The following is a 24,136-nucleotide window of genomic DNA, read 5'->3' as shown; positions in this document are numbered from 1 at the left end:
TGTATGCTAATGACTGAATGTATGTCATACTTTTACTAAAAAGGTTTAAAAATTCTTCATGGCTTGACAAGGAACAATAGCTACAATATTTTGTTAAATGGAGAAAGCAATTTGAGGAATATGTAGGGGATTTCTGGGAAATTAATAACATTCTCTTATTTAACCTGGTGAGAGTCACACAGGTACTGTACTGATTTTACAATTTGTCAAACTGTTCATGTATGTTGTATGCATGTTCTTCTCTATTAGGTATATTTCACTTTTTTAAAAAATAGAGAAGCACTTCCAGAATAGTAGCACTAGGAGCTTGGTAGACCTTGTCCTCAACAAAGCAACCCTAACTACTGAAAATTATTTTTTAAAACAACACTTTAAAGTCTCTGGGAATTGCGTAAGGGCATACAGGAAATGGCGAAACATTTGTTCAAGAAACTCCAATAAATCACTGTAAGAACACCAAGAGTCTGGCACTTGAGCCATGACTTGCTCCCTCCTTGAACCCCAGCGCAGTGTGACAAAAAGAAGCTCTACTCCAGGACAGTGTGGCCAAGAACATGGGGCTCTCTCTCCCTCCAGTTCCCAGTCTACAGCAGTGGTTTCTCCTCATGAGGGGTAGGCTACCAGCTTGTCTCATCTCCTCCAGCCCCATGTTACAGAAGCTCTATTCTGGGAATGCATGACTAATAGGTCTGGGGCTCTCTTCTACCACCCAGACCCCATTCTTAGGGTGGAAGCTTTACCCCAGTGTGGCAGACCAAGCATACTGGGCCCCAATTGCCCACTCCACAGCTTACTGTTAGAGTGGGGGTTCCACACTGGGAAAGACAAGCAGATAATACCAAGGGATATAACCTCCCCAGCACCCTGCTCATAGAAGATCGAGTGTCAGTCACTCCAAGAGAAGTGGGCTTCTGATCCACCCCCAACTCTTGAGGGGGAGTACAAAGAACAGAGAGTTTAATAGCTCTCCTTAAGGGGACTGATTTACTTGGACAGAAAGTCAAGAAGTTAAAGAATAAGGGCTTTATGAGCAATTAAGAGGCGGCTGGTATCTCCAAGATAGCAACAAGCAAAACAGAGAGAAACAGCTAAGAATCCTTCTAGGGTCAGAGCAAGCCACAAAGACTGCTCTCAAAGACTACACCATACTTATACCTGAAACACTGTAAATCAACTATTCTTCAATTTAAAAAAAAGATTAAAAAAAAGACCACCCCGGGCTTCCCTGGTGGCGCAGTGGTTGAGAATCTGCCTGCCAATGCAGGGGACACGGGTTCGAGCCCTGGTCTGGGAAGATCCCACATGCCGTGGAGCAACTAGGCCCGTGAGCCACAACTACTGAGCCTGCGCGTCTGGAGCCTGTGCTCCACAACAAGAGAGGCCGCGATAGTGAGAGGCCCGCGCTCTGCGATGAAGAGTGGCCCCCGCTTGCCGCAACTAGAGAAAGCCCTCGCACAGAAACGAAGACCCAACACAGCCATAAATAAATAAATATATATTTAAAAAAAAGACCACCCCATATTTTAATTGAAAAAGGGGCCTGACTTTAATTGAATAAGACTTTAATTGGTTAACTGGAAAAAATTATGCACCAGGGTACTGTAAAAAATTAGTACCGGTTAAGCTAGGTATGGTATCAATACGTGCAGACCAGCCAGAAATTAAACCAAGAGATCAGGGAAAGAAACAAAGAGAGCCTGGATAAAAGCAAGGTCATTCCAGGGTGACTGTGCTCATGCCCAAGCCTGAACCCTTTGAAGAAGGACATCAGGTGGAAATAGATATGACTAAATTAGTCCAGTCAAGTCACTAAACAAATAAACAAGCAAAGGAAAACAAAAATGGGCAGATCAGTATCTAGAGTTGCTATAATATATTATCTAAAATGTTCAGTGAAATATGCAGAGAAACAAGAAAATGTGACCCATGCATGGCAGGAGCAGGCAGAACAGGAAACAGAAACTGTTAGAGGGCCCAAATGTAGGACCTAACAGATAAAGACTTCAAAGAGAAACAGGAAGGAAGGGGGCAGGGTACAATCTTTAAAAGAATGACACACCAGTTGAGGATAAGACATAAAGTGGTTAGAACCAACTAGGTCCAAGATGGCAGAAGATTCAACTTCCAAGAGACCTGGAGCCTCATTATATGCTCATTTTAATATATTAGCATAAGCTAAATGACACACCCATAGGCACCATGACAGTTCCGAGGCTAAACATAGAAGGCCAAAAAGTAGGTGGCAGCCAAATCCTGGAAATCCTTGCCCCTTCTCCAAAATAGTTGGAATAATCTTCCCACTCATTAGTCTACAAAATTACCCAGCCCATAAAAACTAAATACCGCATATTTCAGGGCCTCTCGCCTTCTGAGCTGGTCCACACTCTGTCTGTGGAGTGTATTTCTCCCAGGGCTACTCTCACCTTTTGAGACAGAGTGCATTCTGTCTATGGAATGTGTCTCTCTCTAAATAAATCCACTTTTTACCTATCACTTTGTCTCTCACTGAATTCTTTCTGTGATGAGACATAAACAACTAGAGCTTCATTAAGTCCTGAGACCAGGTGTGTGATTTCAATTAAAGACAGTGGGTTTAAGTCCCAATCTGAGTTTCAGCTGGACTTGAGTTCCAGTCTGAGGTGTACGGTTTCAAAAACAGCTATTAAATTTGTTCAAAGAAGTAAGAAATCATGTATAAAGACGTAAGAGAGGAAAAAGTGATGTGATGACACGAGCAAAGATAAAAAGATTGGAAGATGCTATGCTTCTGGCTTTGAAGATAGAAAAAGGGGCCACAAGCCAAGGGATATAGGTGGCCACTAGAAACCAGAAAAAGCAAGGAAACTGATTCTCCCCTAGAGCCTCTGGGAGGAATTTAGCCCTAACAACACCTCGAATTTAGGAACTCTGACCTCCAGAACTGAACCAAGATGGTGGAGTAGAAGGACGTTCTCTCACTCCCTCTGGCGAGAACACCAGAATCACAACTAGCTGCTGGACAATCATCGACAGGAAGACACTGGAACTCACCAGAAAAGACAACCCACATCCAAAGACGAAGGAGAAGCCAAAATGAGACGGTAGGAGGGGTGCGATCACAGTAAAATCAAATCCCATAACTGCTGGGTAGGTGACTCACAGACTGGAGAACACTTATACCACAGAAGTCCACCCACTGGAGTGAAGGCTCTGAGCCCCACGTCACATTGCCAACCTGGGGGTCTGGCAATGGGAGGAGAAATTCCTAGAGAATCAGACTTTGAAGGCTAGTGGGATTTGATTGCAGGACCTCGACAGGATTGGGGGAAAAAGAGACTCCACCCTTGGAGGGCACACACAAAGTAGTGTGCGCATCGGGATCCAGGGGAAGGAGCAGTGACCCCAGGGGAGACTGAACCAGACCTACCTGCTAGTGTTGGAGGGTCTCCTGCAGAGGCGGGAGGTGGCTGTGGCTCACTGTGGGTACGGGGACACTGGCAGCAGAAGTTCTGGGAAGTGCTCCTTGGGGTGAGCCCTCCCAGAGTCCGCCATTGGCCCCACCAAGGAGCCCAGGTAGGCTCCAGTGTTGGGTTGCCTCAGGCCAAACAACCAACAGGGAGGGAACTCAGCCCCACCCATCAGCAGTCAGTGGATTAAAGTTTTACTGAGCTCTGCCTACCAGAGCAACAGTCAGCTCTACCCACCACCAGTCCCTCCCATCAGGAAACTTGCACGAGCCTCTGAGATAGCCTCATTCACCAGAGGGCAGACAGCAGAAGCAAGAAGACTACAACCCTACAGCCTGTGGAATAAAAAACACATTCACAGAAAGATATACAAGATGAAAAGGCAGAGGGCTATGTACCAGATGAAGGAACAAGATAAAACCCCAGAAAAACAACTAAATGAAGTGGAGATAGGCAACCTTCCAGAAAAAGAATTCAGAATAATGATAGTGAAGATGATCCAGGACCTCGGAAAAAGAATGGAGGCAAAGATGGAGAAAAGGCAAGAAATGTTTAACAAAGACATAGAAGAATTAAAGAACAAACAAACAGAGATGAACAATACAATAACTGAAATGAAAACTACACTAGAAGGAATCAATAGCAGAATAATTGAGGCAGAAGAACGGGTAAGTGACCTGGAAAACAGAATGCTGGAATTCACTGCTGTGGAACAGAATAAAGAAAAAGGAATGAAAAGAAATGAAGACGGCCTAGGACCATCTTCCTTCCCAAGTCCAGGAAGCACAGAGGGTCCCATACAGGATAAACCCAAAGACAAACACGCTGAGACACATAGTAATCAAACTGGCAAAAATTAAAAACAAAGAAAAATTATTGAAAGCAGCAAGGAAAAAATGACAAATAATATACAAGGGAACTCCCATAAGGTTAACAGCTGATTTCTCAGCAGAAAATCTACAAGCCAGAAGGGAGTGGCAGGATGTACTTAAAGTGATGAAAGGGAAGAACCTACAACCAATATTACTCTACCTGGCAAGGATCTCATTCAGATTCGATGGAGAAATCAAAAGCTTTACAGACAAGCAAAAGCTAACAGAATTCAGCACCACCAAACCAGCCCTACAACAAATGCTAAAGGAACTTCTCTAAGTGGGAAACACAAGAGAAGAAAAGGACCTACAAAAAGAAACCCAGAACAATTAAGAAAATGGTAATAGGAACATACATATCGATAATTACCTTAAACGTGAATGGATTAAATGCTCCAACCAAAAGACAGAGGCTTGCTGAATGGATACAAAAACAAGACCCATCTATGTGCTGTCTACAAGAGACCCACTTCAGACCTAGGGACACAACAGACTGAAAGTGAGGGGATGGAAAAAGATATTCCATACAAATGGAAATCAAAAGAAAGTTGGAGTAGCAATACTCACATCAGATAAAATAGACTTTAAAATAAAGAGACAAGGAAGGACACTACATAATGATCAAGGGATCAATCCAAGAAGAAGATATAACAATTATAAATATATATGCACCCAACATAGGAGCACCTCAATACATAAGGCAACTGCTAACAGCTATAAAAGAGGAAATCAACAGTAACAAAATAATAGTGGGGGATTTTAACACCTCACTTACACCAATAGACAGATCATCCAAAATGAAAATAAATAAGGAAACAGAAGCTTTAAATGACACAATAGACCAGATAGATTTAATTGATACTTTTAGGACATTCTATCTAAAAACAGCAGATTACACTTTCTTCTCAAGTGCACACAGAACATTCTCCAGGATAGATCACAACTTGGGTCACAAATCAAGCCTCAGTAAATTTAAGAAAATTGAAATCATATCAAGCATCTTTTCTGACCACAACCCTATGAGATTAGAAATGAATTACAGGGGAAAAAATGTAAAAAACACAAACACATGGAGGCTAAAGAATATGTTACTAAATAACCAAGAGATCACTGAAGAAATCAAAGAGGAAATCAAAAAATACCTAGAGACAAATGACAATGAAAACACGATGATCCAAAACCTATGGGACGCAGCAAAAGCAGTTCTAAGAGGGAAGCTTATAGCTATACAAGCCTACCTCAAGAAACAAGAAAAATCTCAAGTAAACAATCTAACCTTATACCTAAAGGACTGGAGAAAGAAGAACAAACAAAACCCAAAGTTAGCAGAAGGAAAGAAATCATAAAGATCAGAACAGAAATAAATGAAATAGAACCAAAGAAAACAATAGCAGAGATCAATAAAACTAAAAGCTGGTTCTTTGAGAAGATAAACTAAATTGATAAACCATTAGCCAGACTCATCAAGAAAAAGAGGGAGAGGACTCAAATCAATAAAATTAGAAATGAAAAAGGGGAAGTTACAACAGACACCGCAGAAATACAAAGCATCCTAAGAGACTACTACAAGCAACTCTATGCCAATAAAATGGACAACCTGGAAGAAATGGACAAATTCTTAGAAAGGTATAACCTTCCAAGTCTGAAACAGGAAGAAATAGAAAATATGAACAGACCAATCACAAAAAATGAAATTGAAACTGTGATTAAAAATGTTCCAACAAACATCAGTCCAGGACTAGATGGCTTCACAGGTGAATTGTATCAAACATCTAAAGAAGATCTAACACCCATCCTTCTCAAACTCTTCCAAAAAATTGCAGAGGAAGGAACACTCCCAAACTCATTCTATGAGGCCACCATCACCCTGATACCAAAACCAGACAAAGATACTACAAGAAAAGAAAATTACAGAACAATATCACTGATGAATATAGATGCAAAAGTCCTCAACAAAATACTAGCAAACAGAATCCAACAACACATTAAAAGGATCGTACACCATGATCAAGTGGGATTTATCCCAGGGATGCAAGCATTCTTCAATATACACAAATCAATCAATGTGATACACCATATTAACAAATTGAAGAATAAAAACCACATGATCATCTCAATAGATGCAGAAAAAGCTTTTGACAAAATTCAACACCCATTTATGAGAAAAACTCTCCAGAAAGTGGGCATAGAGGGAACCTACCTCAACATAATAAAGGCCATATACGACAAACTCACAGCAAACATCATTCTCAATGGTGAAAAACTGAAAGCATTTCCTCTACGATCAGGAACAAGACAAGGATGTCCACTCTCACCACTATTTTTCAACATAGTTTTGGAAGTCCTAGCCATGGCAGTCAGAGAAGAAAAGGAAATAAAAGGCATACAAATTGGAAAAGAAGAAGTAAAACTGTCACTGTTTGCAGATGACATGATGCTATACATAGAGAATCCTAAAAATGCCACCAGAAAACTACTAGAGCTAATCAATGAATTTGGTAAAGTTGCAGGATACAAAATTAATGCACAGACATCTCTTGCATTCCTGTACACTAATGATGAACAATCTGAAACAGAAATTAAGGAAACACTCTCATTTACCATTGCAACAAAAATAATAAATTGCCTAGGAATAAACCTACCTAGGGAGACAAAAGACCTGTATGCAGAAAAGTATAAGACACTGATGCAAGAAATTAAAGATGATACAAACAGATGGAGAGATATACCATGTACTTGGATTGGAAGAATCAATATTGTGAAAATGAGTATATTACTCAAAGCAATCTACAGATTCAATGCAATCCCTATCAAACTACCAATGGCATTTTTTATGGAACTAGAACAAAAAATCTTAAAATTTGTATGGAGACACAAAAGACCCCGAATAGCCAAAGCAGTCTTGAGTGAAAAAAAACGGAGCTGGAGGAATCAGACTCCCTGACTTCAGACTATACTACAAAGCTACAGTAATCAAGACAATATGGTACTGGCACAAAAACAGAAACATAGATCAAGGGAAGAAGATAGAAAGCCCAGAGATAAATCCTCGCACCTATGCTCAAGTAATCTATCACAAAGGAGGCAAGGATATACAGTGGAGAAAGACAGTCTCTTCAATAAGTGGTGCGGGGAAAACTGGACAGCTACATGTAAAAGAATGAAAGTAGAACACTCCCTGACACCATACACAAAAATAAACTCAAAATGGATTCAAGACCTAAATATAAGACTGGACACTATAAAACTCTTAGAGGATAACATAGGAAGAACAGTCTTTGACATAAATCACAGCAAGGTCTCTTTTGATCCACCTCCTAGAGTAATGGAAATAAAAACAAAAATAAACAAATGGGACCTAATGAAACTTAAAAGCTTTTGCACAGCAAAGGAAATCATAAACAAGACGAAAAGACAACCCTCAGAATGGGAGAAAATATTTGCAAACGAATCAATGGACAAAGGATTAATCTCCAAAATATATAAACAGCTCATGCAGCTCAATATTAAAGAAACAAACAACCCAGTCCAAAAATGGGCAGAAGACCTAAATAGACATTTCTCCAAAGAAGACATACACATGGCCAAGAAGCACATGAAAAGCTGCTCAACATCACTAATTATTAGAGAAATGCAAATCAAAACTTCAGTGAGGTATCACCTCACACCAGTTAGAATGGGCATCATCAGAAAATCTACAAACAACAAATGCTGGAGGGGGTGTGGAGAAAAGGGTACCCTCTTGCACTGTTGGTGGGAATGTAAATTGATACAGCCACTATGGAGAACAGTATGGAGGTTCCTTAAAAAACTAAAAATAGAATTACCATATGATGCAGCAATCCCACTCCTGGGCATATACCCAGAGAAAACCATAATTCAAAAAGACACATGCACCCCAACGTTCATTGCAGCATTATTTACAATAGCCAGGTCATGGAAGCAACCTAAATGCCCATTGACAGATGAATGGATAAAGAAGAAGTGGTACATATATACAATGGAATATTACTCAGCCATAAAAAGGAGCGAAATTGGGTCATTTGTCAAGATGTGGATGGATCTAGAGACTGTCATACAGAGTGAAGTAAGTCAGAAAGAGCAAAACAAATATCGTATATTAATGGATGTATGTAGAACGTAGAAAAATGGTACAGATGAACTGGTTTGCAGGGCAGAAATTGAGACACAGATGTAGAGAACAAACGTATGGACACCAAGGGGGGAAATTGGTGGTGGTGTGATGAATTGGGTGATTGGGATTGAAATGTATATACTGATGTGTATAAAACTGATGACTAATAAAGACCTGCTGTTTAAAAAAATAAATTAAATGAAATTAAAAAAAATAGACGTAAGGGAAAGTTTGATAAGAGTATCTCAAAAATAGAGGTCATCAATAAAGTAGTAAAGTTACAAAAGGAACAAGTGGAATTCCAGGAGCTGAAAAGTACTGTGAAATAAAATTCATATTTCATGGCAAGACAAGAAAAATTTAAACATAAAAGTTCTTCTCTGTCCTTTGGCCTCCTCTCTCCCTGCACTGTGCATTGTGTATCTGCGTTATGCATTGACCAAACCTCTCCCATCAGCAGGAATACCTGCTCAGCCATAAAGAGCAGCATTCTCCTAGCATTGAAACAGGAGGGAAGTGGGCAGGGCACAAACTTTAAAAGAACAACAGGGACTTCCCTGGTGGCGCAGTGGTTGGGAATCCCCCTGTCAATGCTGGGGACACTGGTTCAATCCCTGGTCTGGGAAGATCCCACATGCCGTGGAGCAACTTAGGCCTGGGTGCCACAGCTGCTGAGGCTGCACTCTAGAGCCTGCGAGCCACAACTACTGAGCCTGCGTGTTGCGACTACTGTGGCCCACATGCCTAGAGCCTGTGCTCCACAACAAGAGAAGCCACCACAATGAGAAGCCCGCATGCACCGCAATGAAGAGTAGCCCCCACTCGACTCAAGTAGAGAAAGCCCGCACGCAGCAACAAAGACCCAACACAACCAAAAAAAAAAAAATGATATAGCCATTGTGGATAGGACAAAAAGTAGAACCAATTAGGCTGGAGATGGCAGAAGATTTGACTTCCAGTAGACCTTGAGCCTCATTATATGCTCATTGTAATATATTAGCATGCTAAATGACACACCCACAGGCACCATGACAGTTCTGAGGCTGACTAAGAAAGGGCAAAAAGTGAGCGGTGGCCCAATTCCTGGAAAATTCCACTCCTTCCCCAAAGAGTTGGAATAATCCTCCCAGTTGTTAGCCTATGAAATTACCAAGCCCATTAAAACTAACCACCCCATGTTTTGGGACCACACTCTATGTGGAGTGTGTATGGAGTCTATGGACTGTGTATGTATCTCCCCAAATAAACCTACTTTCCTTCTTGGGGCAAAGCCCCCTTGCCTGCCCACTTGTATCCCTCACAAGAGTCCTATATTAATAAGTCTACTTCTTGCCTATTGCTTTGACTCTTGCTGAATTCCTTCTGTGCTGAGACATAAAGAACCTGAGCTTCAGTAAGTCTTGATACGAGGTGAGTGACTTTAATTAAAAGACAGTGGGTTTGAGTCCTAGCCCATGGGTTCAAGTCTGAATCTGAGTTTTGGCTGGGTTTGAATCCCATATGAGGTGCGATTGTGTTCTAATCTAATCAGACCAGGTGTGCAGGTTTCAACATCAACAAGACAACTCCTTAAAAGATAATATTCCTTCTTGATCTTGTAACATGACCTACCATGATGATGCTTAGATATGGATTATGTAAACCATCAATAATACACCATTTGATGTACAGCCCTCTTTCTCAAAAAACATATAACTGTGCCTTGACTTCTAAGGGGTGGAGCAGTTCTCAGAGCTTTCTGAGATGCTCTTCCTGGGTTATAATCCTCAAATTTGGCTTGAATAAAAATTTCAATTTCTTTCTTAGATTGACTGATTAGTTTTTCATCCACAGTACAATAACCAAAATGAAAAATTAACCAGAGGGGCTAAAAGTAGATATGGGCTAGCAGAAGAAAGAAGCAGTGAACTAGGAGAGAGGGCAATACAGATTATGCAATTAGTAAAAGGAATCAAGAAAAAATGAACAGAGCATCAGACAAGTATGGGACACCATTAGGTGCACCAACATATGTGTAACGGGGGTAGCAGAAGAAGTAGAGACAGGGAGAGGAGCAGAGAAAAAAATCCAAGGAAGTAACAGCTAAAAACATTCTAAATTTCATGAAATAAACTTTAATCTACATGTCCAAGAAGCTTAACCAACTCCAAGCAGGATAAAATACAAAGAGATAGATACCTAGGCACATCATAATCAAAAATATTAAAACCCCAAGAGAAAACTTGAAAGAACAAAGAGAAAAATGACTGATCATCTATTATACAAGGTAACCCCAATAAGATTACAAGCAGGCTTCTTATCAGAAACAGTGGGTCCAGAAAATAGCTAAGATCCTATTTAATAGTGACAGTCTGTATACTCTGCACCCACGATCTGGAAAAAAACAATGTCTGCTCTTGCTACTTCTATTCAATATTGTACTTGAAGATCTAGCCAGGAAAAGTAGGGAAGAAAAAGAAATAAAAGGCGTCCAGATTGGAAAGTGTTAAGAAAGGAAGGACAAGGAAGTTAAAAGAGTGAATTATTTCTGGCAAGGTCACCCTCACTTAGGGGGAAGACAAGGGAGAGTGTTTTAGGCAGATTACCTCACTAGTGCAGACCAGGAAAAATCACAGACTGATTGGCTTAAAATTCAAATGTAGGATAGCCTGAAACTACAGTTAGGTTAGTTATTAAGTATCAGTGGGGCTTAGCACAAGTCACTCCATTTTGGGCTACTTTTTTCTTTTTAACAAAAGGAAGATGTAAAATCATCTCTATTTGCAAACTAATGTTAAGGAATCCACTAAAAAAACAATTAGAACTCATAAACAAGTTTGGCAAGGTTACAGGATAGAAGATCAATATACAAAAATCAACTGTATTTCTATAGACAAAAATGAAATTAAGGGGCTTCCCTGGTGGCGCAGTGGCCGCCTGCCGATTCAGGGGACACAGGTTTGTGCCCCGGTCCGGGATGATCCCACATGCCGCGGAGCGGCTGGGCCCGTGAGCCATGGCCGCTGAGCCTGCACGTCCGGAGACTGTGCTCCGCAACGGGAGAGGCCACAACAGTGAGAGGCCTGCATACCGCAAAAAAAAAAAAAAAAAAAAAGAAAGAAATTAAGAAAATAATTCCATTTACAACAGCCTCGAAACAATAAAATACTTTGGAACAAATTTAACAAAAGAGGCGTAAAAACTGTACTCTGGAAACTACAAAACAATGTTGAAAGAAAGTAAAGACGACCAAATAAATGGAGAGACATCCAATATTGACTCAAGGCTTGTGCTGGATTCTCAGCTGGCCCTGTCCATTGCTCTCCTGCAGCACCCATCCTTCTCTACCACCCTCTCTCCACATCCAGGAACCCAAGATTCATTAAGGAAGTCTTGGCAGGATGGACTGTTCAAGCTTCCCAAAAGTACACAAGGTTTTAAAAACCGACTTCATTTGCCATGCTAAGAACTCTGGCTGGGAGGCAAGGGGATGTTGGAACAAGTGACTATCCATGATGTTATTGTCCTTACATTCCAACACTAAAGGGCTGAAGGATGAAAGAGGCTAAGAAAACCGTTAATGACCCTCCAATGAAACAGCATAGGCCATTCCCCCTATATAAACATTCTAGCCTCATCTCGTTGAACTCATCCGGGCCTCACTCACCATTTACTACTTAGGCAGTGCCCCTCAAGTAATCATTCAGGCTCCGGCCACCAGAATGACCATCCTGATCCCGCCTTCTTAGCTAATAACCCTGGGACCAGCTATTTGAATAATCCTAAACACCTTCCTACCTCTCTCTAATAACACGCAGATCCCGCCCCTCATATTAAACCCTTAGGCTCACCCTGCAGGGTGCTACTCCAGGATTCCGCTGCTGAAGATTCCAGGCCCCGCCCTCCAATCAGCCTAAAAATTTCAACCTTTTCCTGACCTTTCGAGCCGCTACCCCAGTGCGCTTATAGACTCCACCTCCTTGACTAACATTCCAGGCCCGGCCCTTAGCCAAATGCCCGCCCCCAACCCTCTCCAGGCCCCGCCTCCTCAGAAATGCCACTCGAAACCCCGCTGACAAAAGTAAAGATCAAGCTCCGCACCCACAACTAACCTTGCAACGTTCACCTACTGCAGTAACCCTCTGTGTCACCTCCTAGAGGAATAGTCTAGGCTAACCCCAGCACCCTCGAATCACCGCCGAGGCCCATCCTCCTAACTCACACCCATTGGCCCCACCCAGGGGAGTAACTAACACTCCTGGGCCCGCCCCCCCAGAACCCCGCTCCACTCCGACAGCGCCCCCTGGAGGCCCCGCCCCCATCACGCACCCTCCTTGGGGCGCAGGCGCAATGTGGCGCCGGCCCGGCGTACCAGCGCCGCCACGTCGGCCGCAGCTCGGGCCGCCAGGGGGCGCGCGTCCAGCCGCGCCAGGAGCTGCCGGGCTCTGGGACCCGCGGGCGGGGGAAGGCCACGGCCTGCGCGAGTGAAAAAAACAGATCAGGGCCCACCCTGAATCTCAGCGACCCCCTACAGCCCCCCCGCCACGACCGAAGACCTAGAATGCCCCTCAAGATCCCGGAGACCCGAGACCACTCCCTCGATAGTTCTGAAAGTCACCGACTGCCCCTCTCATCTCCCGCGACCCCCGACCATCGCGGGTATGCCCGTGGACCCAAAACTGCACCCACGATATCCCTGGACAGCTATTTAACCCCAATATTCCTGGACACCTCCGAACACCCTGTGAATAACTCTGAAGGTCTCTCACTGCTCCCCTATAACTCCAGTTTCCAGACTCTTCCCCCGAACATCGAGAAGTATCCCGATTCCCCCAGATGTCCCAACAGAATACGGTCTGCCCCCTGTGGCCCAGGCACCCCCGATTCCCCTCCAGTTATCCTAGGCAGCCCTGCTGGCCCACATATCCCCGGAGCCCCCAGCCTAACCCCCCACAATTCACCAAAGACCCCGAGTGCCCAGGTGTCCCCAGTGACCCCGGGCAGACCCCTCCGGCACACCTCCCCGGAGACTCCGGAGAGACCCCCGGGTCTGGTGCGCCGCCGCACAGCGCGGGTGCGGGTAGGGCGCCTCGAGCCCAGCCCGGGTCGCTGGGCCCCTGCCCTCCCCCGCCGCCGCCCGCAGCCGCTAGGGCGCCAGGGCTGCTTTGTTTACCACCTGTCAGAAGGAAAAGGTGAGAAGCAGACAGGCGGGGCGAGGGCTGGCAGGGACGCGCCCACTACCCTCCCACCCCGCGCCCCGTACCTCCTCTGCTCCCCTTAGGGTCCGTGGCGCCCCCCGCGCGTGGCTCCATGACCCGTACTTGGCCTGGTGGACGCACTGCCGCCAGCGACGCGTTTGGAGCGCCCGGGAGCGCTCACCTGGCGGCCCGCCCGGGCTTGGACGCGACTGAGGCCGGCCGGTCCCGTGCTTGGCGCCCCAACCAGCGCGGTGACCTACCTGGCGGCCGCCAAGGAGGCCTGGCCCTGGGAGCCAGCGCGAGCTCTTGGCCTTGCTCTGCCTCAGGCGCTGCCTCTCTTTCCCGGCATCATGGGAAAACTCTTTCCGCCCAGGGGATGTTGTTATTCCACCTGTGAGGGGGGAAGTCGAGGCCCAGAGAAGTTAAGGGCCCCACCCGAGCTCTGATGACTAAAAACGGGGTGAGAACCGGAACCCACGTTTACCAGGGTATCCTGCAGCCTCCACCAGAGCTTTGCACATCGTAGGCACTCAGTAAATTTGCAGTGAATGTTTCCCTACTGGGGGACTGGAAGAGTACGGTGGGCTGGGGAGGAGGGTGCCCTTGGAGCCTTTGGGAGCTCCGGGAGGCTTCAGGGGCCTGGGCATGATAGGGTTGGGGGACTCAAAAAGTAGGGGAGGGCAGGTCTCCTGGAGAGTGGGGAGGCAGTAGGAGCCTGGACTTGAGGAGCCTTTGAAGGCACATGGTGGGGGAGGGGACACTAGCCAATGAGAGGGGAGAAATGAGGCCCTTCCTAGGTTTGAAAAGGGGTGGGGCGTGTCTGGAGACAAAGCCCCCAAGGGTGGAGCACTTGGGCAGAGTGCTACTGAAGTGGAAGGAGGAATGGGGAGCTGTGAGAGAAGGCCTGTGGCCACCACTTTGTGGAGGAAGAAACAGGCAAAAGATTTGAACACAAACTTTACCAGAGAACATATACACATGGCAAATAAGCGTGTAAACAATGCTTAATATTATTAGTCTTTTGGGTAATGCAAGTTAAAATCATGATGAAATACCATTACACACGTATTAGAATGGCTAAAGTTAATTAAAAATCTGACCATACCAACTGTTTGTGAAGATGTGGGGGAAATGGAACTCTCATATACTGTTTACTTTTTTTTGGTTGTGCCGTGGGACTTGTGGGATCTTATTTCCCCAACCAGTGATTGAACCTAGACCCCAGACAGTGAAAGCACCGAGTTCCTAACCAATGAACCCCCGGGGAATTCCCTCATATACTGTTGATGGAAATGTAAAATGGTCTATAGCATCTTTAGAAAACAGTTTGGCAGTATCGGGTTTTTTTTTTGTTTTTTGTTTTTGGCTGCACCTCACAGCATGCGGGATCTTAGTTTCCAAACCAGGGATCAAACCCACATCCCCAGCATTGGAAGCACTGAGTCTTAACCGCTGGACCACCAGGGAAGTCCGGCAGTATCTTTGAAAAGTTAAAGTTACATGTATGATCCAGCCTTCCACTCCTAGGTATTTACCTAAAAGAGATGAAAGCATATGTCTACACAAATATTTGTAAATGAATGTTCATAGAAGCTTTATTTGTTGTCTAAGTCATCTCAGGCTGCCATAACAAAATACCATGTGACAACAGAAATTTATCTCTCACGGTTCTGGAGGCTGGGACATCGAAGACCAAGGTGCTAGCCAGTTTAGTTCCTGGTAAGGCTCTCTTCCCAGCTTGCAAATGGCCACCTTCACTCTGTATCCTCACATGGAAGAGAGAGAGAGAGAGAGATCTTCCTCTTCTTATCAGGCCACATCTTATCAGATTAGGACCCCACTCTTATGACACCATTTTTTAAAATTTTGGCCATGTCCTGTGGCTTGCGGGATCTTAGTTCCTTGACCAGAGGTTGAACTCGGGCCAGCCACAGCAGTGAAAGCGTCAAATCCTAACCACTAGACCACCAGGGAACTCCCGTCTTATGACATCATTTTACCTTATTTTCCTCCTAAAGACTCTATCTCCAGATACAATCACATCGGGGGTTAGAGATTTAATATATGAATTTTGGGGAGACACGAGTCCATAGCATATGTTAATAGCCCCAAACTGAAAACAACCAAATGTCCATCAACAGGTGAATGGATCAACAAACTGGAATATTCATGCAATGGAATACTACACTGCAATAAAAATGGATGTAAAATTTGGATGGATCTCAAAATAATTCTGTTAAGTGAAAGAAGCAAGACCTACCTCCCCACGCAAAGAGTACATTCTGTATGATTCTGTTTATATAAAAATCTAGTAAAATGCAAACTAATGTACAGTGAAAGAAAGTAGATTGGTGACGACGGGGAGGGACCAGCAGGCAGGAAAGAGGAATCACACGGGCAGGAGAAAACTTTTGGCAGTGAGGATTGTGTTCCCTAACTTGATTGTAGTGATAGTCTCACAGTTGTAAACAGTTTGAAACCATGCCCCATAGGGTTAGTGTTTCTGTTCAGGTGCCTAACAGAAATTCTTGAGCTTGTCTTACAGAACAGCAGGTAAGGGAACAGCTTGTTAAAAACCCCTCTGCTTGTAACCTGCCTTCACTGACCAAACTCGCCTTAATTATTTTTGACTGCTTTACCACCCCCTATAGATAACACCTCTGACATATGGGTTGCTATAGTAATGGGGCTTACCACTGTTTTCCAGGAACTTGGAATCAGCTCTTGTCCCATTCGAGCCAGCTAAGACTGGTTGGGACCACCGACCCCAAAACTGGGCCTGCACAGGTGTTTGATGAATGACCTTTTGACATCAGAGGGCCGAAAACTCCACCCTCAGATCATGCTAAGCACCTCCATTTTTGAACATGCATTCCATGAAGAAGCATGTAACTCATATACACCTGTGCAGAACATCGATTGCCTCACCTTTTCCCTGCCTCCAAACACTTTACCCTGGGCCTGAGACCACCCTGCTTCTTTATCCCATAAGTATCTCAAGCCCTGTGCCTTTGGGGAGGTGGTGAATAAACCCTTTCTCTGCTGCAGACCTTGCTGTCTCAGCGTTTGGCTTGCTGAGTGTTGAGCAAATGAACCTCGTTCAGTAACAAGTTCAAAACCTATCAAATTTTATGTCAATTAAACCTCAATCCCCTTAAAAGGGATCTATTTCTTAAAAAGAAGAAATATTTGATTAAATCAATGAGAACTGGTGGGGTTGTGAGAGGGACTGACTTAAATCCATGAATTAGGTGATGCTAAAAGGGGCAAAAGGCTTATTTTCATGAATGGATGAGGCTAAGAATGCATTGGTTTAAACCCACAATGGAGAGGACTAAGAGGGGGTTTGGCCTGTCCAGCTGATTGTAATCAATATTGATTAAAGATAAGCACCAGAGCTGCTACCACAGTTTGGCTGGGCACAATGCAGGTGGTTTGGAAGGTTTATTCCTAATCCTTTGGCAATTTTACCATGCACACTTCATTACCACCACTTCCCAGAGGGGTACACTGAGGGTCCAGACAAAGCAGTAGCTAGGGTTCCACATTCTGTAGCTAGGGTTTGCCTTTTGTCTGGCCCCCCCAACCCTGCCAGCTGCCTTGGTGACCTGAGCATGGCTCCCTCAACCCCAATCCTTGCCCCTATCCCCAGATTTGTGGCCCTGCTGGTATCAGCTCTCAGCAAACTCTCACCCAGGGTCCCGTCCCTACCATTCATCCCTGAGACCATCCTTGGACACCTCATTCCTTTGCAAACTCCCCTAAGACTGAGCATCTCCCAGTCTCAAACAATCCCCCATCTCCAAACACTTGAGCCCCCATCCAGTTGGTAAGCTCTTTGCCCCATTTCTGAAACATCCAGGCTGCCGGATACTTGGAAACCTCCCTTCACCATCCACCATCCTGAACTTTCGACAATGCTCCTCTGCAAGGCCCTCCCATCAAGCAATCTATAGAACCTCAGGCAGCCATTCCTCAATCTTTAAGCACCCCTCTACCACAATCACTGGTTCCCCAAGACCCAAACCCCAGATTGGAAGCTGCCATCTCCATTTTCAGTGCTTGAAGTCTCAGTAAGAACAGGGCCAGATCATGGTAAGTTGCTTACACTCTCTGGGCCTCCTTCTAATTTATAAAACTGGGGTAATAATTGTGCCTTGTGTTGCCTTATTTCTCATTCCACAAGCCATACGTAAGAGGTTTACACAGCATTATACAAAGAGAGCATCTTGGCTTCTCTGAAGAGAAGGTGGGCAGATGTAGCCATCTTATGCTGGGGACTGCTGGGGACCCCTGGGAGCGCATACATCAGCTGGACTCCCAGGGGTGGCCAAGAGGGACAGAGCGGATCCCAGTTCAGGCAGGCAGATGCCCAGAGAAGCCAGTGATCCTGGTGACCAGCACTGCCCTGCAGGATTGGGGAGGTCCCTGGGGGAGGGAAAGGGGACTGGGCCCTGGAGGAGAGAGTGGAAAGGCTTCCCAGTGGAGGAGAGGATATGGATTCCTGGGGCTCAGCCTTGGTTTTTCTCCTCAACCCAGTTCTCTTGGGAAGACTCAGGAAAAGAAAGCAGCTTGGACTCATCCCCACAGACAGAAGCACTTTGGTTTACAATTCTGCAGGGACAACCATCCATCGTCTGCATATAAACATGTGTTCTTTCTTTTCAGAAATAGAAGAACGCAGGGTTGAAGACTTTGAATTGGGCCTTGATAACATGCAGTCACCTTCCAGGTAGACAAAAGGCTGGGAAAGGCCTCCTAGAAAGAGGGAACAGCATAGGCAAAAGCAGGGAGATGGGAATAACAGTGGGCATATTTAGGGAGTTGTGAAAGCCCCATTCGGTCACAAGAACAGGGCAGAGCAGTGAAGGAGGTCCAGTGTTCCCCCACAGACAAGGTCAGGTCAGAGATGGGAGGGGCATGGGACTACAGGAGGAAGGAAAGCAGGGAGCATTCAGCCCTTTCAACTACAACAAAACCAGGACCCTGAAAGGTGGATGAGAGAGGTTGCACAGCCTGCCAGAAGGGACATCAGGACACGGTGTGTTCACATCCCATAATGAAACAGTCATGGACCAGATGACTGTTGGGGGTAAGCTACCTGAGACCCCCACTGTTGTTGGCTGACTGTGCAACCCTGGGCCCCTCCCATCCTCAGTTTCTTCTTCCACAAAGTGGTGGCCACAGGCCTTCTCTCACAGCTCCCCATTCCTCCTTCCACTTCAGTAGCACTCTGCCCAAGTGCTCCACCCTTGGGAGCTTTGTCTCCAGACACGCCCCACCCCTTTTCAAACCTAGGAAGGGCCTCATTTCTCCCCTCTCATTGGCTAGTGTCCCCTCCCCCACCATGTGCCTTCAAAGGCTCCTCAAGTCCAGGCTCCTACTGCCTCCCCACTCTCCAGGAGACCTGCCCTCCCCTACTTTTTGAGTCCCCCAACCCTATCATGCCCAGGCCCCTGAAGCCTCCCGGAGCTCCCAAAGGCTCCAAGGGCACCCTCCTCCCCAGCCCACCGTACTCTTCCAGTCCCCCAGTAGGGAAACATTCACTGCAAATTTACTGAGTGCCTACGATGTGCAAAGCTCTGGTGGAGGCTGCAGGATACCCTGGTAAACGTGGGTTCCGGTTCTCACCCCGTTTTTAGTCATCAGAGCTCGGGTGGGGCCCTTAACTTCTCTGGGCCTCGACTTCCCCCCTCACAGGTGGAATAACAACATCCCCTGGGCGGAAAGAGTTTTCCCATGATGCCGGGAAAGAGAGGCAGCGCCTGAGGCAGAGCAAGGCCAAGAGCTCGCGCTGGCTCCCAGGGCCAGGCCTCCTTGGCGGCCGCCAGGTAGGTCACCGCGCTGGTTGGGGCGCCAAGCACGGGACCGGCCGGCCTCAGTCGCGTCCAAGCCCGGGCGGGCCGCCAGGTGAGCGCTCCCGGGCGCTCCAAACGCGTCGCTGGCGGCAGTGCGTCCACCAGGCCAAGTACGGGTCATGGAGCCACGCGCGGGGGGCGCCACGGACCCTAAGGGGAGCAGAGGAGGTACGGGGCGCGGGGTGGGAGGGTAGTGGGCGCGTCCCTGCCAGCCCTCGCCCCGCCTGTCTGCTTCTCACCTTTTCCTTCTGACAGGTGGTAAACAAAGCAGCCCTGGCGCCCTAGCGGCTGCGGGCGGCGGCGGGGGAGGGCAGGGGCCCAGCGACCCGGGCTGGGCTCGAGGCGCCCTACCCGCACCCGCGCTGTGCGGCGGCGCACCAGACCCGGGGGTCTCTCCGGAGTCTCCGGGGAGGTGTGCCGGAGGGGTCTGCCCGGGGTCACTGGGGACACCTGGGCACTCGGGGTCTTTGGTGAATTGTGGGGGGTTAGGCTGGGGGCTCCGGGGATATGTGGGCCAGCAGGGCTGCCTAGGATAACTGGAGGGGAATCGGGGGTGCCTGGGCCACAGGGGGCAGACCGTATTCTGTTGGGACATCTGGGGGAATCGGGATACTTCTCGATGTTCGGGGGAAGAGTCTGGAAACTGGAGTTATAGGGGAGCAGTGAGAGACCTTCAGAGTTATTCACAGGGTGTTCGGAGGTGTCCAGGAATATTGGGGTTAAATAGCTGTCCAGGGATATCGTGGGTGCAGTTTTGGGTCCACGGGCATACCCGCGATGGTCGGGGGTCGCGGGAGATGAGAGGGGCAGTCGGTGACTTTCAGAACTATCGAGGGAGTGGTCTCGGGTCTCCGGGATCTTGAGGGGCATTCTAGGTCTTCGGTCGTGGCGGGGGGGCTGTAGGGGGTCGCTGAGATTCAGGGTGGGCCCTGATCTGTTTTTTTCACTCGCGCAGGCCGTGTTCTTCCCCCGCCCGCGGGCCCCAGAGCCCGGCAGCTCCTGGCGCGGCTGGACGCGCGCCCCCTGGCGGCCCGAGCTGCGGCCGACGTGGCGGCGCTGGTACGCCGGGCCGGCGCCACATTGCGCCTGCGCCCCAAGGAGGGTGCGTGATGGGGGCGGGGCCTCCAGGGGGCGTGGTCGGAGTGGAGCGGGGTTCTGGGGGGGCGGGCCCAGGAGTGTTAGTTACTCCCCTGGGTGGGGCCAATGGGTGTGAGTTGGGAGGACGGGCCTCGGCGGTGATTCGAGGGTGCTGGGGTTAGCCTAGACTATTCCTCTAGGAGGTGACACAGAGGGTTACTGCAGTAGGTGAACGTTGCAAGATTAGTTGTGGGTGCGGAGCTTGATCTTTACTTTTGTCAGCGGGGTTTCGAGTGGAGGAGGTGGGACCTGGAGAGGGTTGGGGGCAGGCATTAGGCTAAAGGGCGGGCCTGGAATGTTAGTCAAGGAGGTGGAGTCTATAAGCGCACTGGGGAAGCGGCTCGAAAGGTTAGGAGTAGGTTAAAGTTTATAGGCAGATTGGAGGGCGGGGCCTGGAATCTTCAGCAGCGGAATCCTGGAGTAGCACCCTGCACGGTGAGTCTAAGGGTTTAATATGAGGGGCGGGATCTGCGTGTTATTAGAGAGAGGTAGGAAGGTGTTTAGGATTATTCAAATAGCTGGTCCTAGGGTTATTAGCTAAGAAGGCGGGATCAGGATAGTTATTCGTGTGGGCGGAGCCTAGTTAAATGGATGAGCATGTCTGTCTCTGCATCCTAGAGGCAAGGAGATGAGATGAGGCTAGAAACATTAACTCAGTAGGCTGGTCCTAGATAGTTTCTTTATAGTACCCTTCCGACTGCCTTTTTCATCCCCCAGACAATAGCGTGCTGGATTCTGCAGACATAGAGGTCACAGACAGTCGCCTTCCTCATGCCACTTTCGTGGAACACCGGCCCCAGGTACCACCTTGTCCTCCTTCGAGGCCACCTGCCTCGAGACCGGCAGTGTATGTATACTTGTGTCCTTACTCCAGCATCGTCGGTCAGAGACCTTGGGTACACGTACCGCGCCACCCCAAGTGACCGAGGGTAAGGCACGTCGTGCTTCGAAGCCGCCCCAGGCCTCTGGTCAGTTCTGTGTGGAACTCGTTCGCAGTTCCGTGGGCTTTGGCTTCACATTAAGTGGAGGCCGAGATGCAGACGGGGACGCTCCGCTGGCAGTTCGCGGGCTGCTGAAGGACGGGCCAGCACAGCGCTGCGGTCGCTTGCAGGTGAAGCATAAAGCACCCTCCATTCGACGGTGCCAGCCCTGTCCTATCCTGTTGTCGATGTGCTCTCCATTTTGACCTTTCTACAACACCCCTTGCCTTGCACTCTTGCAGCCTGGCGACCTCGTGCTCCACATCAATGGAGAGTCAACTCAGGGCCTCACGCATGCTGAGGTCATGGATCGGATTCGCACAGGAGGTCCCCGGCTCTGCCTTGTGCTAAGCAGGCCTCCTGAGACCCACCCCGGCAAGCCTGAGCGGGTGGGAGGGCCCTGGAAAGAAGATGGTGGGTTTCTCAGAGGATTGGGGTCAGGGATCTGTGAGAGGAAGAGGGTCGCAGAGTGGAGAGGCTGGGGACCTGGGTGAGAAGGGTTTGGTGGTCACAATGGGGAGGATCAGGGCTTGGTGTTTGTGAGGGTCATGATATTTTCATGACCAGGGTCATGGGAAGACCAGGGTCCAGGATAGGAATAAGGGTGGATTTCAGAGGGGAGGCTTTTGAGGTACTGTGAGGGAAGAGAAAAGAGGGGTTTGGGGCAAAAGTGGTTGTTCAGAAAGAAGGGTCATGGTCCTCAGATGGGAAAGCAGAGTGGGTCTCAGTGGAGAGGGGATGGAATGGGGATCCAGAGGGTAGGGGGTCTGGTCCCAAAAGACGAGGGATCCATTAGGGAAAGGATTGGGAGTTGAGGAAGGTGGGATGAGCAAGGGAGAGAGTCTGGGATCCTGTATGGGAGGGATTTGACTTCCTTTGGGAGTTGTGGGAATTGATTCCTGAGGGGAGTGTTCTGCATCCAGGAAGGGAGGGGACTCGGGAAAGGAGGTGTCGGGTCTTGAGGAGTGGCTCGGGTTCCCGAAGGGCGTGTCCATTCATTGACGGAGGTTTCTCTGAGTACTGGGGTCTCTGTCTCCCGCAGCCCTTCGAGTCTGCCGGCCACCCTCAGCCAAGGGGCCCCATCTCCGTTCCCCACCCTATCGCCTAATCTAATCTGCAGTCTTGCCATCCCCAGATCGCAGTGCAGATCCTGGGGGACCAGAGGTGACGAGGTCTCGAAGCTCCAGCACTTCCCCACTTCAGCACCCTCGACCCCGTACGACGCCCCAAACCCGGGGCAGCCCGGAGTCTAGCCCAGGAGTGGCGGACGACCCCGCGGTTCCTCCTCCTGAGGGCCGCACAGAGGACCCCAACGACCACACCCCGGATTCCCCTGGACCCTGGCTGGTGCCGAGCGAGGAACGGCTCTCGCGAGCCCTAGGGGTCCCGGGGTCCGCGCAGCTAGCCCTGGAGATGGCAGCCGGAAGGCGGAGGCACTGAGCGTGTAGCAGACGGGTCACTTGGTACTGCCCAACCTGGATCTGGTGTGCCCCGCCCGCCGCTCACTAGCATCATGGGGAGAGCTTCCTTGGCCTTCTCCCCCCTCCTGCTTCGCAGTCGACCAGACCTTGCTCCCCTCGAGGCGTCAGTGGTACGGCCCTCCCGGACCGGCCAGCCCTGCGCAACTTGCTTCGGGCGGGGGAGGTAATAAAATGGTTCGATCCGGTCTTAACTTGCCAGGTGCTCTAGGCTGGGTGGGGCTCCCGAGTCCTACCCGTAAAGCAGCGGGTGGGTCGACCTGGTTGTGAGGAGGGCCTCTTCTAGCAACCATTGGCAAGCTTACTTCCTGCTGTTTCTTTCATGCCTCTAGAGAGGTCTTCGCTTCTGCCGGCATAGCCCCACGCCGTTCCCCTTCGCCAACTCCTGCTTCTCTCCCCATTTATTCATTTCACTGTTTTGGACGTGTGCAGGGCTCAAAGTTAATTATTGCGCGTGGCGTGGGGAATGCAGAGGTGGGCCTATTGTGGCGGGGAGTGCACCAGTGTACCCACAACCCCGGCCAGGAGTCGTCCAGACCCTCAGCTGGGCTGGATAGCAAGGCTAGAACCGGGGCGGCTTCCTTCGCCGAGAACCTGCGGTCTCTCACTTCCAGCCTGGTCTGCCAGCTTTGGCTGGCTGTAGACTGCCACCCTTACGGCACTGGCTGGGGCCCCGAAGCCCCCTTCGGGGCGGAGCCAGGAAGGTGTGAGTCAGCGGGCCGGGCTAAAAAAGGCTTTTAGAACCCTTGGGCCGCGCCCCCCTCTTCCATAGATGGTGAGGAACCGCAGCTGGGCTTGTGTGCACACGCTACACGCTGGGCGTTCCCGGTCCTGGGAGAGGCCCGAGTTTCCTCCGTCCTGGGAACAGAGCCCCAAAGCCGGGGCTTATATGGCCAGCTGGACTCCGGTGTAGCCCCAGTGCGGGCGCTGACCGAGGCCAGAAATGTCCAGTCACCTCCGCTGTCACCACATCCTGAACACTTCGTCCCATCCCCCCAACGAAGGAAGCTGTGGTCTGGAGGGAATGGGCAACTCTACCCCCTATGGGGAGGG

At 48.5% G+C, this 24,136-nt stretch overlaps 2 protein-coding genes across 6 annotated transcripts in view; one reads left to right on the top strand and one right to left on the bottom strand.

Moving 5' to 3' along the window:
• The window catches only part of GPKOW (G-patch domain and KOW motifs), a 38,815-nt gene extending 25,049 nt beyond the window's left edge, over positions 1 to 13,766 (bottom strand). The window contains exon 1 of one of the 2 annotated variants that reach the window (XM_060138865.1): positions 13,696 to 13,766. In XM_060138865.1, coding sequence (XP_059994848.1) covers positions 13,696 to 13,744 — 49 coding nt within the window. In that variant the 5' untranslated portion in view covers positions 13,745 to 13,766. The remainder of the gene's footprint in view (positions 1 to 13,695) is intronic. The other variant, XM_060138864.1, reaches the window with a different exon arrangement.
• A 5,819-nt stretch (positions 13,767 to 19,585) lies between these two features.
• On the top strand, positions 19,586 to 23,271 carry MAGIX (MAGI family member, X-linked). 4 transcript variants are annotated; one of them, XM_060137132.1, is made up of 6 exons: positions 19,586 to 19,656; positions 20,444 to 20,590; positions 21,343 to 21,425; positions 21,500 to 21,736; positions 21,848 to 21,980; positions 22,741 to 23,271. In XM_060137132.1, the coding sequence occupies exons 1-6, from the start codon at positions 19,608 to 19,610 to the stop codon at positions 23,043 to 23,045; spliced, it is 954 nt and encodes a 317-aa protein (XP_059993115.1). In that variant the 5' UTR covers positions 19,586 to 19,607; the 3' UTR covers positions 23,046 to 23,271. The 4 variants fall into 4 exon arrangements, with proteins under 4 accessions (XP_059993115.1, XP_059993114.1, XP_059993116.1 ...); XM_060137131.1 differs by having other exon boundaries at positions 21,848 to 22,019; XM_060137133.1 differs by having other exon boundaries at positions 21,848 to 22,095; positions 22,741 to 22,994.
• Positions 23,272 to 24,136: the final 865 nt, after the last annotated feature.

The sequence above is a fragment of the Lagenorhynchus albirostris genome, chromosome X (assembly GCF_949774975.1).
Source record: "Lagenorhynchus albirostris chromosome X, mLagAlb1.1, whole genome shotgun sequence".
NCBI lineage: Eukaryota > Metazoa > Chordata > Mammalia > Artiodactyla > Delphinidae > Lagenorhynchus > Lagenorhynchus albirostris.
The sequence above is the reverse complement of the archived record's forward strand: the minus strand, read 5'-3'. Positions and strand labels throughout refer to the sequence as shown.

Bases quoted from the DNA above. Each gene is read 5' to 3' on its own strand.
- MAGIX (XM_060137131.1), top strand. From the start codon at position 19,608: ATGGAGCCACGCGCGGGGGGCGCCACGGACCCTAAGGGGAGCAGAGGA. The intron at 19,657-20,443 runs GTACGGGGCGCG...TCACTCGCGCAG, and splicing joins CCCTAAGGGGAGCAGAGGAG to GCCGTGTTCTTCCCCCGCCC. The intron at 22,020-22,740 runs GTGGGTTTCTCA...TGCCATCCCCAG, and splicing joins AGGGCCCTGGAAAGAAGATG to ATCGCAGTGCAGATCCTGGG.